General features: G+C 52.1%; 5 protein-coding genes across 5 annotated transcripts; 3 read left to right on the forward strand and 2 right to left on the reverse strand.

Moving 5' to 3' along the window:
• Positions 1-841: 841 nt before the first annotated feature.
• On the forward strand, positions 842-3,028 carry SMAC4_02734 (uncharacterized protein; the record flags this gene model as incomplete). The annotated part of the gene is made up of 1 exon (XM_003352252.2): positions 842-3,028. One exon carries the CDS (start codon positions 842-844, stop codon positions 3,026-3,028), a length of 2,187 nt encoding a protein of 728 aa, XP_003352300.2.
• Positions 3,029-3,051: 23 nt separating this feature from the next.
• Positions 3,052-5,181, reverse strand: SMAC4_02733 (uncharacterized protein; the record flags this gene model as incomplete). Its single annotated transcript, XM_066089834.1, has 3 exons — positions 4,703-5,181; positions 4,433-4,602; positions 3,052-4,360 (listed from the first exon to the last, which is right to left on the reverse strand). Exons 1-3 carry the CDS (start codon positions 5,048-5,050, stop codon positions 3,052-3,054), a joined length of 1,827 nt encoding a protein of 608 aa, XP_065946152.1. The 5' UTR covers positions 5,051-5,181.
• Positions 5,182-6,300: 1,119 nt separating this feature from the next.
• Positions 6,301-8,913, forward strand: SMAC4_12595 (uncharacterized protein). The gene is made up of 6 exons (XM_003352250.2): positions 6,301-6,565; positions 6,632-6,831; positions 6,973-7,331; positions 7,466-8,126; positions 8,226-8,291; positions 8,427-8,913. The coding sequence occupies exons 1-6, from the start codon at positions 6,340-6,342 to the stop codon at positions 8,553-8,555; spliced, it is 1,641 nt and encodes a 546-aa protein (XP_003352298.1). The 5' UTR covers positions 6,301-6,339; the 3' UTR covers positions 8,556-8,913.
• Positions 8,914-10,420: 1,507 nt separating this feature from the next.
• Positions 10,421-13,108, forward strand: SMAC4_02732 (uncharacterized protein). The gene is made up of 2 exons (XM_003352249.2): positions 10,421-11,405; positions 11,478-13,108. The coding sequence occupies exons 1-2, from the start codon at positions 10,451-10,453 to the stop codon at positions 12,998-13,000; spliced, it is 2,478 nt and encodes an 825-aa protein (XP_003352297.1). The 5' UTR covers positions 10,421-10,450; the 3' UTR covers positions 13,001-13,108.
• Positions 13,109-13,915: 807 nt separating this feature from the next.
• SMAC4_02731 (uncharacterized protein) lies at positions 13,916-14,155 on the reverse strand (the record flags this gene model as incomplete). Its single annotated transcript, XM_003352248.1, has 1 exon — positions 13,916-14,155. The coding sequence occupies one exon, from the start codon at positions 14,153-14,155 to the stop codon at positions 13,916-13,918; it is 240 nt and encodes a 79-aa protein (XP_003352296.1).
• Positions 14,156-14,206: the final 51 nt, after the last annotated feature.

Below are 14,206 nucleotides of genomic sequence, written 5' to 3' on the forward strand. Positions count from 1 at the left end.
ACTGTAACATTAGGTACATGAAGCTGCCCTGTTTGTCTCCTTCGTTATTTACATACATATTAGACCACTCGTGGCAGGAAAGGGTGTAAGGGTTTGTAACATACGCACATGTAATATCCGTACAGTATCACTAAAGCACTGCCAGTGGGGATGCTCAGGGACCTGGGCCTGTCTTGAGAAGCCAAGAATAGCGGCCCGAAATCTTAGCGTTACCGACCCGTACCTAGCGCACCCCGCCATCACCGTAACTTTCAGCAGCACGTACTATGTAATTTACCCCTCCTGTTACAAGTATGTGGAGCTGTACATGCAGCGCTGCAGACACCGAGCTTGAATTTCGACCGCAGAGCAACTTCTTCCATTTCCAAACTTGACTTTTCCGACTCGCGACCCAGAAGAACCTCATCACCCTTTGTCTCTGCAACTAACTCTATCAAAGCTGACAGGGTAGTTAAATGGAAAATTAGGCATATTCCGTCGATCAATTTGACATGCTGATTATTATTGTGCCGAATCTACGCGTGCGATGACAAGAGACAAGCCAGCGCGCCGGCGTCGTGCCCTCGAGGAGCTGAGATGCTACAGTACAACAGCATTGGTTGAGAACAAGTTCAGCCCTGGAGCTCGGTAAAAGTCTCCTACGCAATGCCAACTACAGTCACGATGTGGCTTAAATCCGCATATAAGAGCTGACAATGACCCCGACTTGTTCCATCCGAAGGTGGCCCTCTTCTCCTCTCCGCTCTTAGAGACTCCCAACATTTTGGACGACAGATACCACCTGGTAATAGCGACACTTTCCACTAGGGCAACCAGCTGAAGAGAAATAACGCTTCTCAGCATGCAGAACTCCTGGGCATCTCTCCGCGATGCTACATCATCTCTGCTCAAGGGCGCTGGCACGGCTGCCCAGGTAGCAACATACGTTGGCCGCTCCGTGAAGAGACAGTTGACGGCATCCTCGCGGGGCCTCTGTTTGGTATGCAACAATTTGCAACCATATCACCACGAAAACACTCGACAAGTCGCTATGGCTGCTACCTCGAGCGCTGGTGCCCAGAAGACTATCACGATGCTTACTCTGGAGAATATTTCCACTCGCGATTTACTTGACGCCCGCGAGCCAGATCCGACAATTGGCCTGCCCAAGCGCCATTGCCGCTACTGTAGGCTCCTGTGCGATATCTTTGACGCCTTCTTCATCGACGAGTACATGAGTTGGATTACTGAGACACTGAACAAGATGCCTATCTCTGTAGGCCTCATGGTTTGCGAGGGCAAGCCTCTCGTTGTCAACTGTTGGGGGTTTACCTATGACCGCCACACTCTTTTTCCTCGCGTCGATCTAGAGTTGTATCCCGACCCGACCGCCGCTTTGGTTTCTAGCCCTACTTTCGGCAACATCCCAACAATGGACCCTACTGGCCACAGAGCGGAAACGGTCGCCTCCGATGCCTGCTTCGAGTTCATCCGAGAGTGCGTGGCACAGTGCTGTATCGAGCATCAGGATTGTCAAAGCCAACCTCGGGACACCAGTTTTGTCCCAACCCGACTTCTCTATATTGGAAAAGACAACGATGACCTCCGCATTCGTATGGGGATTCCTGCAACAGAGAATATCAGATGGGCTGCTTTGAGCCATTGTTGGGGTGGTGGTGCCCCATTCAAACTTCTTCAGGGAAACCTTCAGGCCTTACTGGAAAAGGTGGAGATATCCGACCTCCCTCCAACCTTCTGTGACGGAATCCGGGTTTCTCGCGAGTTGGGACTCCAACACATATGGATAGACTCCTTATGCATCATTCAAGACAACAAGATGGACTGGGAGATTGAAGCTTCGCGGATGGGAATGGTTTATAGCCAAGCCTTTGTGGTGGTTTGTGGTGCTTCGTCTCCGAATCCTCAGACACCTTTCCTAGGCCCTCGTGAGCCAGAGTGGCTGCCAAAACAGTTCAACCTCCAGATTGAAGACGGTCAGAGTTTGCCTATCATAGCTCGACAACGCCATTTACTCGCCGCCCCTCTCGAGCAAGGCCTGCTCGAGCCACCATACACAGGTGCCTGGGCAACCCTAAAGCGTGTTGGCCCGCTGTACTCCCGAGGTTGGTGCTTCCAGGAGACATTCCTGGCTCAGCGCACGATTCATTTTGCCCCTGGAGCAATCATATTTGAGTGCAAAACACATCGCCGCAGCGAGGATCAACTGCCACCTTACCCATTACTTCGTACTGGCACACTTGGCGAAGAACCACCGGACGCAGAGAAATGGCGCATGACCGTGAAAGCCTACACCCAACGTCAACTAACATTCGCTTCTGACAAGCTACCTGCCATTGCAGGCGCAGCTAGCAAGACGCCGCAGGCTCAACGGACGAAGTACTTGGCTGGAATGTGGCAAGAAAGCCTTCTACTCGACCTGCTCTGGCAAGTCATGCCAGGAGCCACGCATAAGGCACTGACTTACCCAGACGAATCCGGTCGGGTTGTTCCCTCTTGGTCCTGGGCTTCGATAGATCGAGGTGTTACCTGGAACCCTCTTCAAAAACCTGAGCTCCTTTCCGAACTGGTCACTGCACATGTCAATGTGGACGGCCAAAATCCGTACGGCACGGTGGCTGGAGGGAAACTCACCATACGCGGCCGCGTGAAGCAATGTTTCGTGGAAACCTCGCGGCACAAAAATGAGCAATGGGTCTACTATCGCAATCCACAAAAGAATACGACAAGCAAGAAGCTGCATTTTCGTGCGGACGGACAACTGATGTCCCAGGTTGGTTCTTCGGTATCATCCAATGTTCCGTGCATCCGTCGGGCAAGAGGACAAGAGTGGGAAGAAGATGTACATGGGCAAGCTATCTTTCTCTGTATCGGACGTACTCCGTGGCTGAACTATAACTACGTTGGACTCGTCCTCAGCTGGTCTTCTTCGCCTGATTTCCCGGGTTGTATGGAGAGAATTGGCAACATCACCAATGTCCCAAGCGATTGGTACGATGGTGGGGAATGGGCCACTGTCAACATGGTATAGACAGCAATGTAAGAGAGTGTCGCTCATGCAGATACAACACCATACCTGATCATCCCCATGACTGCACCAAGCATGATTGCCACAGGCGCCTTGAGATTGAACCAGCGTCCACCGACGTAGCTCGTCGCCGTTACCACTACCCACCACGGGTCATCGCCCAAGCTCTTTCCAAACTGGAAGCCTTCGTCGATGTAGCCGACATTCCAAATGCGGTAGACGGCGGTATAGATCAGCCCGACTGCGGCAGCGTTCAACCCCCTGATCACAGCCTTCACCCATCTTTTGCCTCTTATCGCACTCCATATCCCCATTGTACCATGTACCAAGATCAGACCCGGGCTAAAGATACCCACCCAAGCAATGATAGCACCTGCTACCGGGTTATTGCCGCTTCCAATGGCCGTCAAGGCCCCCAGGAATACGGCAAAGTTGAAGTTTGGCCCTGGGAAGGCCTGGATCAGAGCAAGTCCGATGAGGAAGTCACGAGGATTTACCCAGCCTTCGGCAACAACGTATTCTCGCAACAAAGGAATGACGACAGGGCCACCACCAAAGATGATTGTTCCGGCAAGATACATGTTGGCGAATAAGTGGTACAAGAGGGGAAGCCCAGGCGGATTTGGGAATACGCCGCGAGTGACCATAACGGCTATGAAGGTGGCGAAGAAGCAGGCGATGATTGCAGTACCGATCTTCCAGGAAAAGTCGAGTCGAAATTCGCTTGGGATGGTTCGTGGCTCGCTTTCGGCGGTGGAGGACGCGGAGGCTTCTTGCTCGGTCACCGGAAGATTGGACCGCGGCGTCCCTTGTCCTGGTCTTGACCGGGCTCCGGAGCTGCTTGATGTTGTCGCTGTTGTTTTTGTCACACTGGACATTTCGATGCTCTCTTCGTCATCTGCACTGTTCCTTCGCCCTTGATGCGCGGCGGTATCGTTGTCACCCGCATTGGAAGTTGAGCCCGGCCATTTTCCAAAAGGCCAGGCGCTGATGAGCTTCCCCTTCAGACTTGCACCAAAACCCAGGATCGCCGAAACTGGCTGATGCATCCATCTCAAGTCATGAACGAGTGTCGCAATGCCAGATGCTAGCATCAGGACTGGGAAATACCAGAGCGCATTGTACAGCATGCCAGCGGTAGCACCGAGAAAGACCAAGATTCTTGTCAGTCGATCCGTGATCGCCTTCTCGGACAGCTCAACGGCAGCAAGCGCAATGACACCGACCGTTCCGGCGTTAAGGCCCGACAGCAACGCATACACCGGTCTTGGCAAAGTTTCGTCGATTTTCGAGACACCGACAGCGAGGGCGTACATGCCTATAGCACCCGGTAAACTAATCATGCTGGGTCAGTCTGCCGTTCACGACAATCTACATAAATGGTGAGCGCGTGATGGTGCGACCTACCTCCACAGCAGGAAGCTGAACACAGCAGCAAGGAATCCGTCTTGTATTAAGTTGATACAGTACAGCATCTTGGTGCTGGCTGGTCCGCAGAGGGCCTGCGAGACGCTGAAGAGCTCTTGGAAGACCTGCTCATCGATCCATTTTGTCTTTTGCACGAATTTGTCATTGAACTGTTACTTCCCCCCATGCTTAGCACCCGATGTTTCAACGGTTGGTCCTGCACCACACACAAGTGTGTGAAGTTCACATGACACTCGCTTTAGTACTCACTATGCGGAAGTGGACTGGCGGCCCTCCAAAGGCAGTAAAGCCCAAGTGCCAGTTGACTCGGAAAACCTTCCAGCTTCGCGATACCAGCGCTCTCGCACGAGATTCTGGACGTTGATGTGACATCTTTGCCGCATAAGCGTCCCCCCTCTTCGTTTTGTCGTTCAATACAACCCAAGTAACGTCCCCCGCCCGGAAGTGGTGATCCCTTTCTTGGTGGTGTTTGCAGTGAATGGTTTCGGGGCTGCACTGTGCTGTGCTGTACCAACGGCGCGTAGACTTAGCGGTCCCTGTCGAGTTTTTCTCCGCGATATCTGTTTGAACAGCAGATGTAGGTGATTGTACAACCATCTGTCACTGCATCTTTTCTGGATGATTCACTGGGAGGTCAAAGAAATTTATACTGCCGACATGGAACTCTCTCTCTTCAGCCCTCAAAGCACGCCTTCGGCAAATGTTGGTTTGGGGGGTTTTGCGCCACGTGCGCGCCTCAATGGCCCGGAATGAATGTCGAGCTTTTTTTCATCACTCTCGCTTACCCTGGACATACTACTGTATCTGGCGGACCGCACCTTTTTCTGGAGCGAGCACAAGAAGCTGCTTTTTCTTTCTGAATCCTTTTCTATGAGGCATGGGATTGTTGACGAGGATGTGGAATACCCAAGTCAAGGGCATTGACAGAGAGTCACTCGGCGAACTATTTTGGGAGTTGAGGGCTTGAAAGGACCCCTAGTGAGCAAGGAATGAATGCCAAGCCTCTGGGACATCTACCCCCTGGCCATGGAGGCCATGAATGGCGACGACGTGCCTCATTCTGAAAACTCTCCCTCGTCCTGGATTTCAAGCCCCGCCTTCGATATTCATTACCGCAGACAGTCTTTAAGTTCTCATCTCGACGTACCATGAGACGTCTTCAGGGCCTCGAGATTATCACCAAATATCATCGCAATTGACGCTGCGGCACACTTCGACCCCATTCACACACATCACGAAATTGCATTGCCCATCACTACCCGGGTGCGTATTCTACGGGGTTTCGCAAACATGATACACAAGGCGGGCAACTATACTATCTAGGTATAGTCTCCAGCTTTGGCTCTCCCGCTCTTCATCATGGTCCATACACCCGTTTCCCCGTCCTTGCCGGATGTTACATGAACATGTCGTCCTCCCATGCTAATGCATCTGTATGGCTTTTAGGGTGCATCCAGTACGGTGTATTGAAGAGAATGTCACCTTATAAGAGCACCCTAACCTCCACATAACATGTTCTTCAGAACAAATCACGACCAATCTAAATGTTTTACAGTCTGGTACAATTCCGCCCTCACGATATCTTCCCATGTGTGCACCTGGATATGGCAAAGAAGTTTCTGTTAGGCTCATCCTTCTAGCTCAAGGAACCATTAGGATCGCTGCTGTTAGGTAAGTGCAACCTCTCCTGGTGCTAATGTCGTTCTGAAGTCATGCAGACCGGCGCTACATCAAGATCGTTTACATTCCACGGCCCATCGAAGTGGAACACTTTGTAGACCTTGGTGCCGAGTATGATATAAAAGCAATCATCCCCGTGTACATGGTTTTTTCTTCTTTCTATTTTCCGAAAAAGGAACGACATCACTTTCCTATCGGGGTTCGCCATGGCAATCCTAACGGCTCTCCAAGGGCTGCCCATCAGCAATGAAGCAGTTACCGGTGCCTTGGTGGTTCTTGTCACAGCATATATCGTATACTCTCTTCGTATACGGTTTCGTCTCTCACACATTCCTGGCCCTTGGCACGCTGGGTTCACCCGGCTGGGCTTCGCCTGGGACGCTTTCAAATCCCGGCAACCTCAGGCCGCGAAGGAATATCATGACAAGTATGGTAAGTTGAACATATCCATTTGTCTACGCTGCTTCAACATACTGACCAACTCTTCGTACGAATTAGGTCGATTGGTACGCATTGCGCCCAACCTTGTCTTGACAGATGACCCGGATGCCACGCGTCAGATCATGGGTGCACGATCCAAGTATACCAGGTCCGCCGTTTGGTACTCAGTCGCACGCTTTGATCCTGATAGAGATACCCTATTCAATCTTGCCGATGACGACTTTCATACTCTGATGCGAAAGAAAATGGCGCCAGGCGTAGGTTTTTATTTTTCACTTTCCCCTTTCACCCAAAACGAACGAACCACAGAGCATACCTAGGATGCCACCCAAAAGCAAGATTTCAGGAATGTCTAGTACAATATTGATACTAACCATCAAACTACTACGCAACTTCAGTACTTCGGCAAGGAAAATGACTCGATAGAAGCAGGCGTAGACGACCGAGTAGTTGCCTTCATCAAGCTTATTGAGGACAAGTACCTTTCCACTGCAGCGGAATTCCGGCCAATGGACCTCGCAAGCAGGGCGCAGTACTTTACGGTTGATGTGATCAGTGCATTGGCCTTTGGGAAAACATTCGGCTGCCTTGAAAAGGACGCGGATCTCAAGTTATACGTTGAGTCGATTGAAGGGTCCATCCCAAGAGCACCCTTTTTCAGTATGTTTCCCGAGGTAACCAAATGGCTCTACCGACGGCCCCTTAGATGGGTGTTTTTCCCGGAAGACAAACCAGTTGGATTGGGGCCAATTATCGGGTGAGTTGCGGTAACCTTCTCTTTGCTCTCTATGTCTCTCTTTCTTTCTTTCTTTCTTTCTTTTTCCCACCATCATATCAAATCCAAGCTCCGATCCACCAGGTAACTAACTCCCTACCTCCCCAAAAAAACAGTGTCGCCAAAAGAATCATCGAGGAACGCTTCACCCCCGACGGCCACGACAAGGATCCCAAACGCGACATGCTCGCCTCCTTCATGCGCCACGGCATCTCGCCCAACCAAGCCGTCGGTGAGGCCGTCCTGCAAATGGTGGCCGGCAGCGACACCTCGGCCACGCTCATCCGCACCGCCATCCTCCATCTACTCTCCAACCACGTCGCCTACCGCCGTCTGCAAGCCGAAATCGACCGCTGCCTTGCCGACGGTACCATCTCCAACATGAACCCTTCCAATGACAGCACCAGCACCATCATCGTCAAAGACAGCGAAGGCCGCCGCATGCCCTACCTCCAAGCCGTCATCAAGGAATCCCTACGCATGGCCCCGCCCGCCGCCCAGTATTTTCCGAGAGTGGTTCCGCCCGAGGGCGATACAATTTCGGGCTTTTTCGTCCCGGGCGGGACCGAGGTCGGGTACACGATTCTTTCCATGTGCAAGCGCAACGACATTTTCGGCGAGGACGCGCATGTTTGGAGGCCGGAACGCTGGCTAGAGTGTGGCGCCCAAAACTTGGCGAGGATGAATGGTACGGTCGATTTGGTGTTTAATCATGGCAAGTGGCAGTGCTTGGGAAAACATATTGCGTTGATGGAGTTTAATAAGATTTTTATCGAGGTAAGCCGCTGACTTGACTCTGGATACTGTCCCTTGATATTTGAACGGTGTGGGCACCGGACATCGTATGGGTACTGACCAGACAATTTCGTGTAATAGCTGTTCAAGAGGTTCGATATGAGCATTGTCGATGCTTATAAGCCTGCGGCTGTGGCTTGTCAACCTGTGAGTACCTACCTTACTTTTCTCGACTTTTTCTTCTGCTAGTGGTTCCTCGCAACCTACCTGACTGCCTGTCTCCTGAGCTGGTCGCTCGCTTAAAGGGTTCATCACGCCCAACTAACGTTCGAGTGCTATTAGGGTCTGTACTTGATGGAAGACTTCTGGATCCGCATCACTCGACGAGAGTCCGACGATCCTGCGCAGTTTGCTTCTAACGGTGTTGATCTTGGATTGGGAGAACCGTTGGAGACTGCTGTGGCTGAGTAAGGTAAGTGAAGAGATTTTGCGGGAACGAGAAGATTCTCAAGAGATGAAAGGTAGAAAAAGTTGGATTCATTCACTTTACATCCGGCAACGGAAGTCAAGATACGGCCTCAGCCCAAAAACAGAACTTATCGTCCAGTTACTTGCCTTACTTATCAATCGATTTGCTGCTGGCAATGACACCGATCCTCCAAACGCGGTGCCGGTCTGACCACACAAAGATCAAGGTCCGTTGGGCGGAACCTGGAGAGCGGCCTGCGAAACCTTAGCAGCGGTGTCACAGGGCGGGCGGTTCGACAATGGCAATGGGTCAATAGTCGGTGATCCAAGGGATCATGGTCCTCATATATATCCACGTTACCCAACCGATCTATCCATGATTTCCCCAAACGTCCGTACCACAACGTTGTGAAAACTCACCTATATAAACCCCGTCAGCAGGGCCAAAATCGTGAAGATGCAAGTGTCCGTGTTTCGCTTGTTGGGCAGGGAAACAAGGGCAGGAATTCCCAGATAGTCCACACACTGAAACCAACAACAGCTTAACATGCCTCCAGAACCCAGTACCCCAAGGACTATCTCACGCTTTACCGTGACGGCAGCCTAGGTAGGGCGCTAATCGAAGCAATCGACGAGCTCATCATCGCCGGCCGCTTCCCCTTCATCCCTGGCGCCGCCTCGGACCACGCTGTCGACCTAACCAGTGAGCCCGCCGGTAGCGAAGCAACCGACCCAATCGACCTGACTACCGATGCAACCACTCCCACATCCACCTCTCCTCCATCAACCACCATCACAAAAACCAACATCAGCACCACTACCCCCTCCTCACAGTCATCAACCACCACGCCCGCGGCACCAAATGACCCAAAACCGCAACCGCAACCGCAACCGCCTCAATCCCTAAGCCCCCTGACACACAAACTCATCACTCGCCTCCTAACAGCCTTCGACAGCGTAATCACCCAAACGCTCACCACGCACGACGAGGTGGTCAAAAAGGCACCGGCAATCAAGACGAAGGACAAGCTGAAGCAATACAGGCTGGTGGACGACATCTGGAAATTCTGGGTGGAGGATGTGGAAGTTGTTGTTGGCTCTGACAGAAGGGGGAGAAGGCGGAGGACAACGGCAAAGGGAGGGGTTATTGGGAGGGGAAACGCTGCTGCAAAGGGTGATGGGGGTGGTAAGCGGAAAAGGGATGAGGCTAACAATGGCGGGGACGGTCGTGAAGCGGAGGAGGAGAGAGTTGCGAAGAGGAGGAGGGGTGATGATGGTGGTGGTGAAGCACGGGCTGTGGATGGTGGAGAGGGTCAACAAGGAGAAGAGTATGCGGGAAACGGGCACGGAGGACCTGAGGCTATCAAGGTTGATAGGATGTTGATTATTGTCTGTGATGGGATGGGAAGGGGATTGGAAGAAGAAGAACAAGAAAGGGGGAGGTTGATGGTGGCTCGGTGTTCGCGGAAGCTACCTAACGAGGGTCCAAAAAAGAACATGGAAGTGGTAGCGGTTGAGCAATCGCCAACATAAGGCCATATCAATCAGATTCGCACTCAGGAAATGCCATTTGAAACCTCGGTCATAGCGTGTTGGGCCGCTGCCTCCTATCCAGAAAACAGGCAATGTTGAGCAAGTGAAAACAATGTGCAAACGGCAAGTCCGACATACACGCATTGCAGAGGACGTCGCTTGTGCACCAGTGCAGATGCCGGACACCTGTCAAAAGGCATTATAGTGGAGACAGCTTCGGCGCTCACAGCTGTCAGAGCCCCGCTTTCCTGGTGGCGACGCTGCTTTGACACGACCAACCTGGAAACCGCTTCTGATTCCGACCACAACTGGACTGAGTGAGACCCTTTACCACTTACACACCATCCCTCAGAAGGCGTGAAATCATGGATCTCCGTCCCACTCATCAGTTTGACCCTTGGAGTGCCGATGCCGAACGTTTTGGGGGTTCCGGTATCAACTTTGACGACATCGACTTCAATGACCCCGCGAGCATCTTCAAGGCCCTAGGCGGGGGTGGCCCAGGTGGCCTTCCTATCCCCAAAGCCGAGTCCCCGGATTCTGTGCGTCGCACCGCCAAAAACAGACGTGACAGCATATTTGCTTCCTACGCCAAGTTGCACGATATCCTTGAACGACATGAAGACACCATCCAAAAGCGCTGGGCCAAGAAGAAGAAGGCACAGCGTCTCCAGATCCTGCTCAAGGCATGGCCCAACATGGCCCCCAACCATCGTCCCGACTTCGAGGCCTTCCTCAAAGAGTCTGAGCAACAGCGCATGATGGGCACCAAGTACAGGGACTGGTTCATATGGCCGTACATCAACCAGGAGGATCTTTCCCGCCCTCGCTTACTGCCACTCCTGCTGAACTCACGGGGACGCCATCATCCTTGCACCTTTGCCGGCATCGATGCCACCAACACAAAGTTCGCCTTCGTCACCAAGGCCGTGGTCCCCATATTCTTGAACGAGTACACCATGATTCTCAACGGCGTCGATGAGAAGCACCCTGATGATTATGGCAAGCTTTTGTCTTGGGACGAGCACCCCAGCAACTTCGAGTTGGCCATGAGTCAAAGGCAGTTCCTGCCCGGTGAGGGACTGCTCGTGTTGGACGTTCAGGATCGCCTCCTTTCCTTCTTGGTCAAATGCTGCACAGAGATCCTTCACGAGATCCCCGAAGACCAGCTTTTAGGCAGTAAATATCCAGTTCGGCCCGAGCCACACATGAAAGAAGAGAGTGAGACCACCGGGTTCGACTCGCTTGCCGTCTTGGCTGCCGAAGCCCCTTATCGAGTGCCCGCCAAACTTGAATTTGGCCGCATCGAGTCACTTCTGGGTGCGTAAGCCGCAGCCTGCGAGGATCACTTGTGGTCCCTGCGTGAGGATCCCAACTATTTCGTCGACAAAGCCCTCGAGTTGCAGGAACATCGCCTGGAGACCCTTAAAGACCGCTGGGGCAAATCCTATCCCGTCAACGACGAGATTCTGTGGTCACGTATCTTGTCCAGTCTTGTCACCACGGCGTACATAGAGGTTGAGGTATACAACGAGCTTCATCGGCAAGCAAAAGAGTTGCAAGGTCTCCAGGAAAAATATGCAAAGGTCATATCAGTCAAGGATGATCTGCCCAAGGAGTACCTGAAGGCATTGCTCAAATTTCGTTTCTACCTTTACCAGGCCACCAAGGGTGTCCTTGGCGAACTGAAACACACAGCCATGTCATCGCCTCCCATGAGATATCTCTCATCCAGAACCCAGGGGTCATCAAGGGATCTGAACAAGGTCGCAGTCGCCTTCAACCCTAATCATAAGATGACACCTGTAGAGAAGCGGCTGGTCTGGCTCTTACGGACGCTGTGGGAGGACGGCATGGATCTGTTCCTAGCTTCGCAGCCCATTGTTGTGGACGAGTTGGAGCGGTTGCTGGAAACAGAAACGGAAGCTAGCCGGATGATTTCGTCTTACGTTGCTGGCTTAATCGGACAGCTGTCTATCATCACCCAGTGCATGAGACAGCTTGACTGCTACCAACCATGGGCCCGCAGCTTTGAGACTCTGAATATCGACTATGAGGATGGTATCAAGGCTGCGTTTGCTGAAAATAGCAAGCCTTGGGCAGCTATTCTCCAGGCTGCTAGTGAGAAGCAGGGTAGGTTTTACTCGCTTGTCCAGCTGGGTAAGCCTGCATCCAAGAGATTTTTCTACCCTGTTGACAAGCGCCGCACCAAGGAGAATGTGCAGGCTCTGAGGAGTGCAGAAGACAACCTCGACGAATTTTGGAAGGCTGTCGACCAAATCATGTACAAGGACGCCAACAACCTTGAAAACACGTTCGTCAGAAAACTCCTCACTCAGTCGCGTAGCCTTCAACGCACACCAGAGTGGGCTGAGCCTTCCACGCCAGCTACAAATGAGAAAGGAGCGAAAGCAGCCGTCGCGAATGTGGATGACCTGATCATCCCTCTCTCTTCATTCTTCTTTGGCCTCACAGCTCCCAAACCCGAGCCTGTCCCTTCTCAAAAAATCAAGGTTAAGACCCGTGGAACAACGATCGCCCCGGCGGACCCCACCACTACAGGGAAAACCCCCGCCCCCGACACAAGCGATGATAAACAGCCTACTTTTGCCGTCGATGCTAGATCCATCAAGGTTTTCCGTACGCTGTTTTACAATCCCAACATTACCTCCAGCCCTGGCGAGGTCCCTTGGAACGACTTCCTGCATGCCATGACCACTACCGGATTCATGGCTGAGAAGCTGTATGGATCCGTCTGGCAGTTCCGTCCGACCAACTTGGATGTGGAGAGGGCCATTCAGTTCCACGAGCCGCATCCTAAGGGGAAGCTCACCTTCACGATGGCGAGGCGTATTGGCAGAAGGTTGAACAGAGCCTACGGATGGATGGGGTCGATGTTTGTTCCGGAGAAGTGATATTATGTGCCGGTGCGTTCGGACAGGTTGGATGGAAGGATATCAATGCAAAGATGGACTAAGAGTGTAATGATGTTTGGATTTGGACAAACAATTTAGCGTATATGCCCAGATAAGCTCATGGATAGCTGCGTACCTTAATATCGAGGAGGTAGGATGTGCGCCGGAGTATATGAATTGTGTAAGAACCTCGTCGCAATCTTTATCCTAACGAACCAACCGCACAGGTCCTCAGATCGTCCACCTTCCCGTCTTCTGTATGCCCTCCACCGCCCTCTCCATATCTCTCTTCATCAATTCAACCGCCGCATCAATGGCCATCCTCGAAGTCGTCAAGTGATTCGTCAGGATCGCATCCTTGGGACTGTCAACTGGTCGCACGGGTATTGGGTTCACTCAGCGATGTGCATACCAGGATGATGGGAATACTGATATTAGAGGTAAGAAGGAAGCCATTGCAAGGATCACAAGCACAAGGTGTGGAAAGATATGTTACACACAATCCGAATATGAACATCAAGAATAAAATAAGCCCATGTGTATTATGTTGAATAATACTACCAAGGATCCAAACAGGGTTTCCGAGTCGCACCTAGAGTTATATACCTAGGGAGAGGTAGTAGTCTCTTCCTTTCCTCCACCTACATATTCTCTTCCAGTTGGCCACACAGCTGACTAGCTTCAACTGCCAAATCCAGAGTGTCTCGACACTTTATCCATAACAATCCCCATTTCCCGCATGGTTCTCAAACAGACAGTTTCTCCAGTATATCGGCTCTCCAGCATCACACCAAACGAAATTCATTCCCAATCGCTTCCTGTCACATCCCAAATATCAGCATCAGGGATTGCTTCTCGGGAACACCGTTCTCTTCCATACTCACCAGCTTAAAAAAGCAGATTCCTCACTTCTGCTCACTTCTGCTCACCCTCGACGCCCTCGGCAACAATAGCATCAGAGTCACGTGTCTCGCCAGCGCCAGCGCCTTCCTCCTTGTTGATCTCCTCGGCGTCTCTCGCAAACCATCCCCAGTAAATGTCGACGCGCTTGTTGATGGTTGGCGCGGGTGCAGAATCGGTGTTGCGAGGGGAGGTTAGGACGGGGGAAGCGGCGGCGAAGGCCGTGAGGAGGGCGAGGATGGTGATGGGGTGCATTTTGGAATTTGGATGACGACTGTTTATGGTGGTAGGTAGTTGTTGATGTGG

This window comes from Sordaria macrospora, chromosome 2, assembly GCF_033870435.1.
Source record: "Sordaria macrospora chromosome 2, complete sequence".
NCBI lineage: Eukaryota > Fungi > Ascomycota > Sordariomycetes > Sordariales > Sordariaceae > Sordaria > Sordaria macrospora.

Bases quoted from the DNA above. Each gene is read 5' to 3' on its own strand.
- SMAC4_02732 (XM_003352249.2), top strand. From the start codon at position 10,451: ATGGATCTCCGTCCCACTCATCAGTTTGACCCTTGGAGTGCCGATGCC. The intron at 11,406-11,477 runs GTGCGTAAGCCG...TCGTCGACAAAG, and splicing joins CCGCATCGAGTCACTTCTGG to CCCTCGAGTTGCAGGAACAT.
- SMAC4_12595 (XM_003352250.2), top strand. From the start codon at position 6,340: ATGGCAATCCTAACGGCTCTCCAAGGGCTGCCCATCAGCAATGAAGCA. The intron at 6,832-6,972 runs GTAGGTTTTTAT...ACGCAACTTCAG, and splicing joins GAAAGAAAATGGCGCCAGGC to TACTTCGGCAAGGAAAATGA. The intron at 8,292-8,426 runs GTGAGTACCTAC...GAGTGCTATTAG, and splicing joins CGGCTGTGGCTTGTCAACCT to GGTCTGTACTTGATGGAAGA.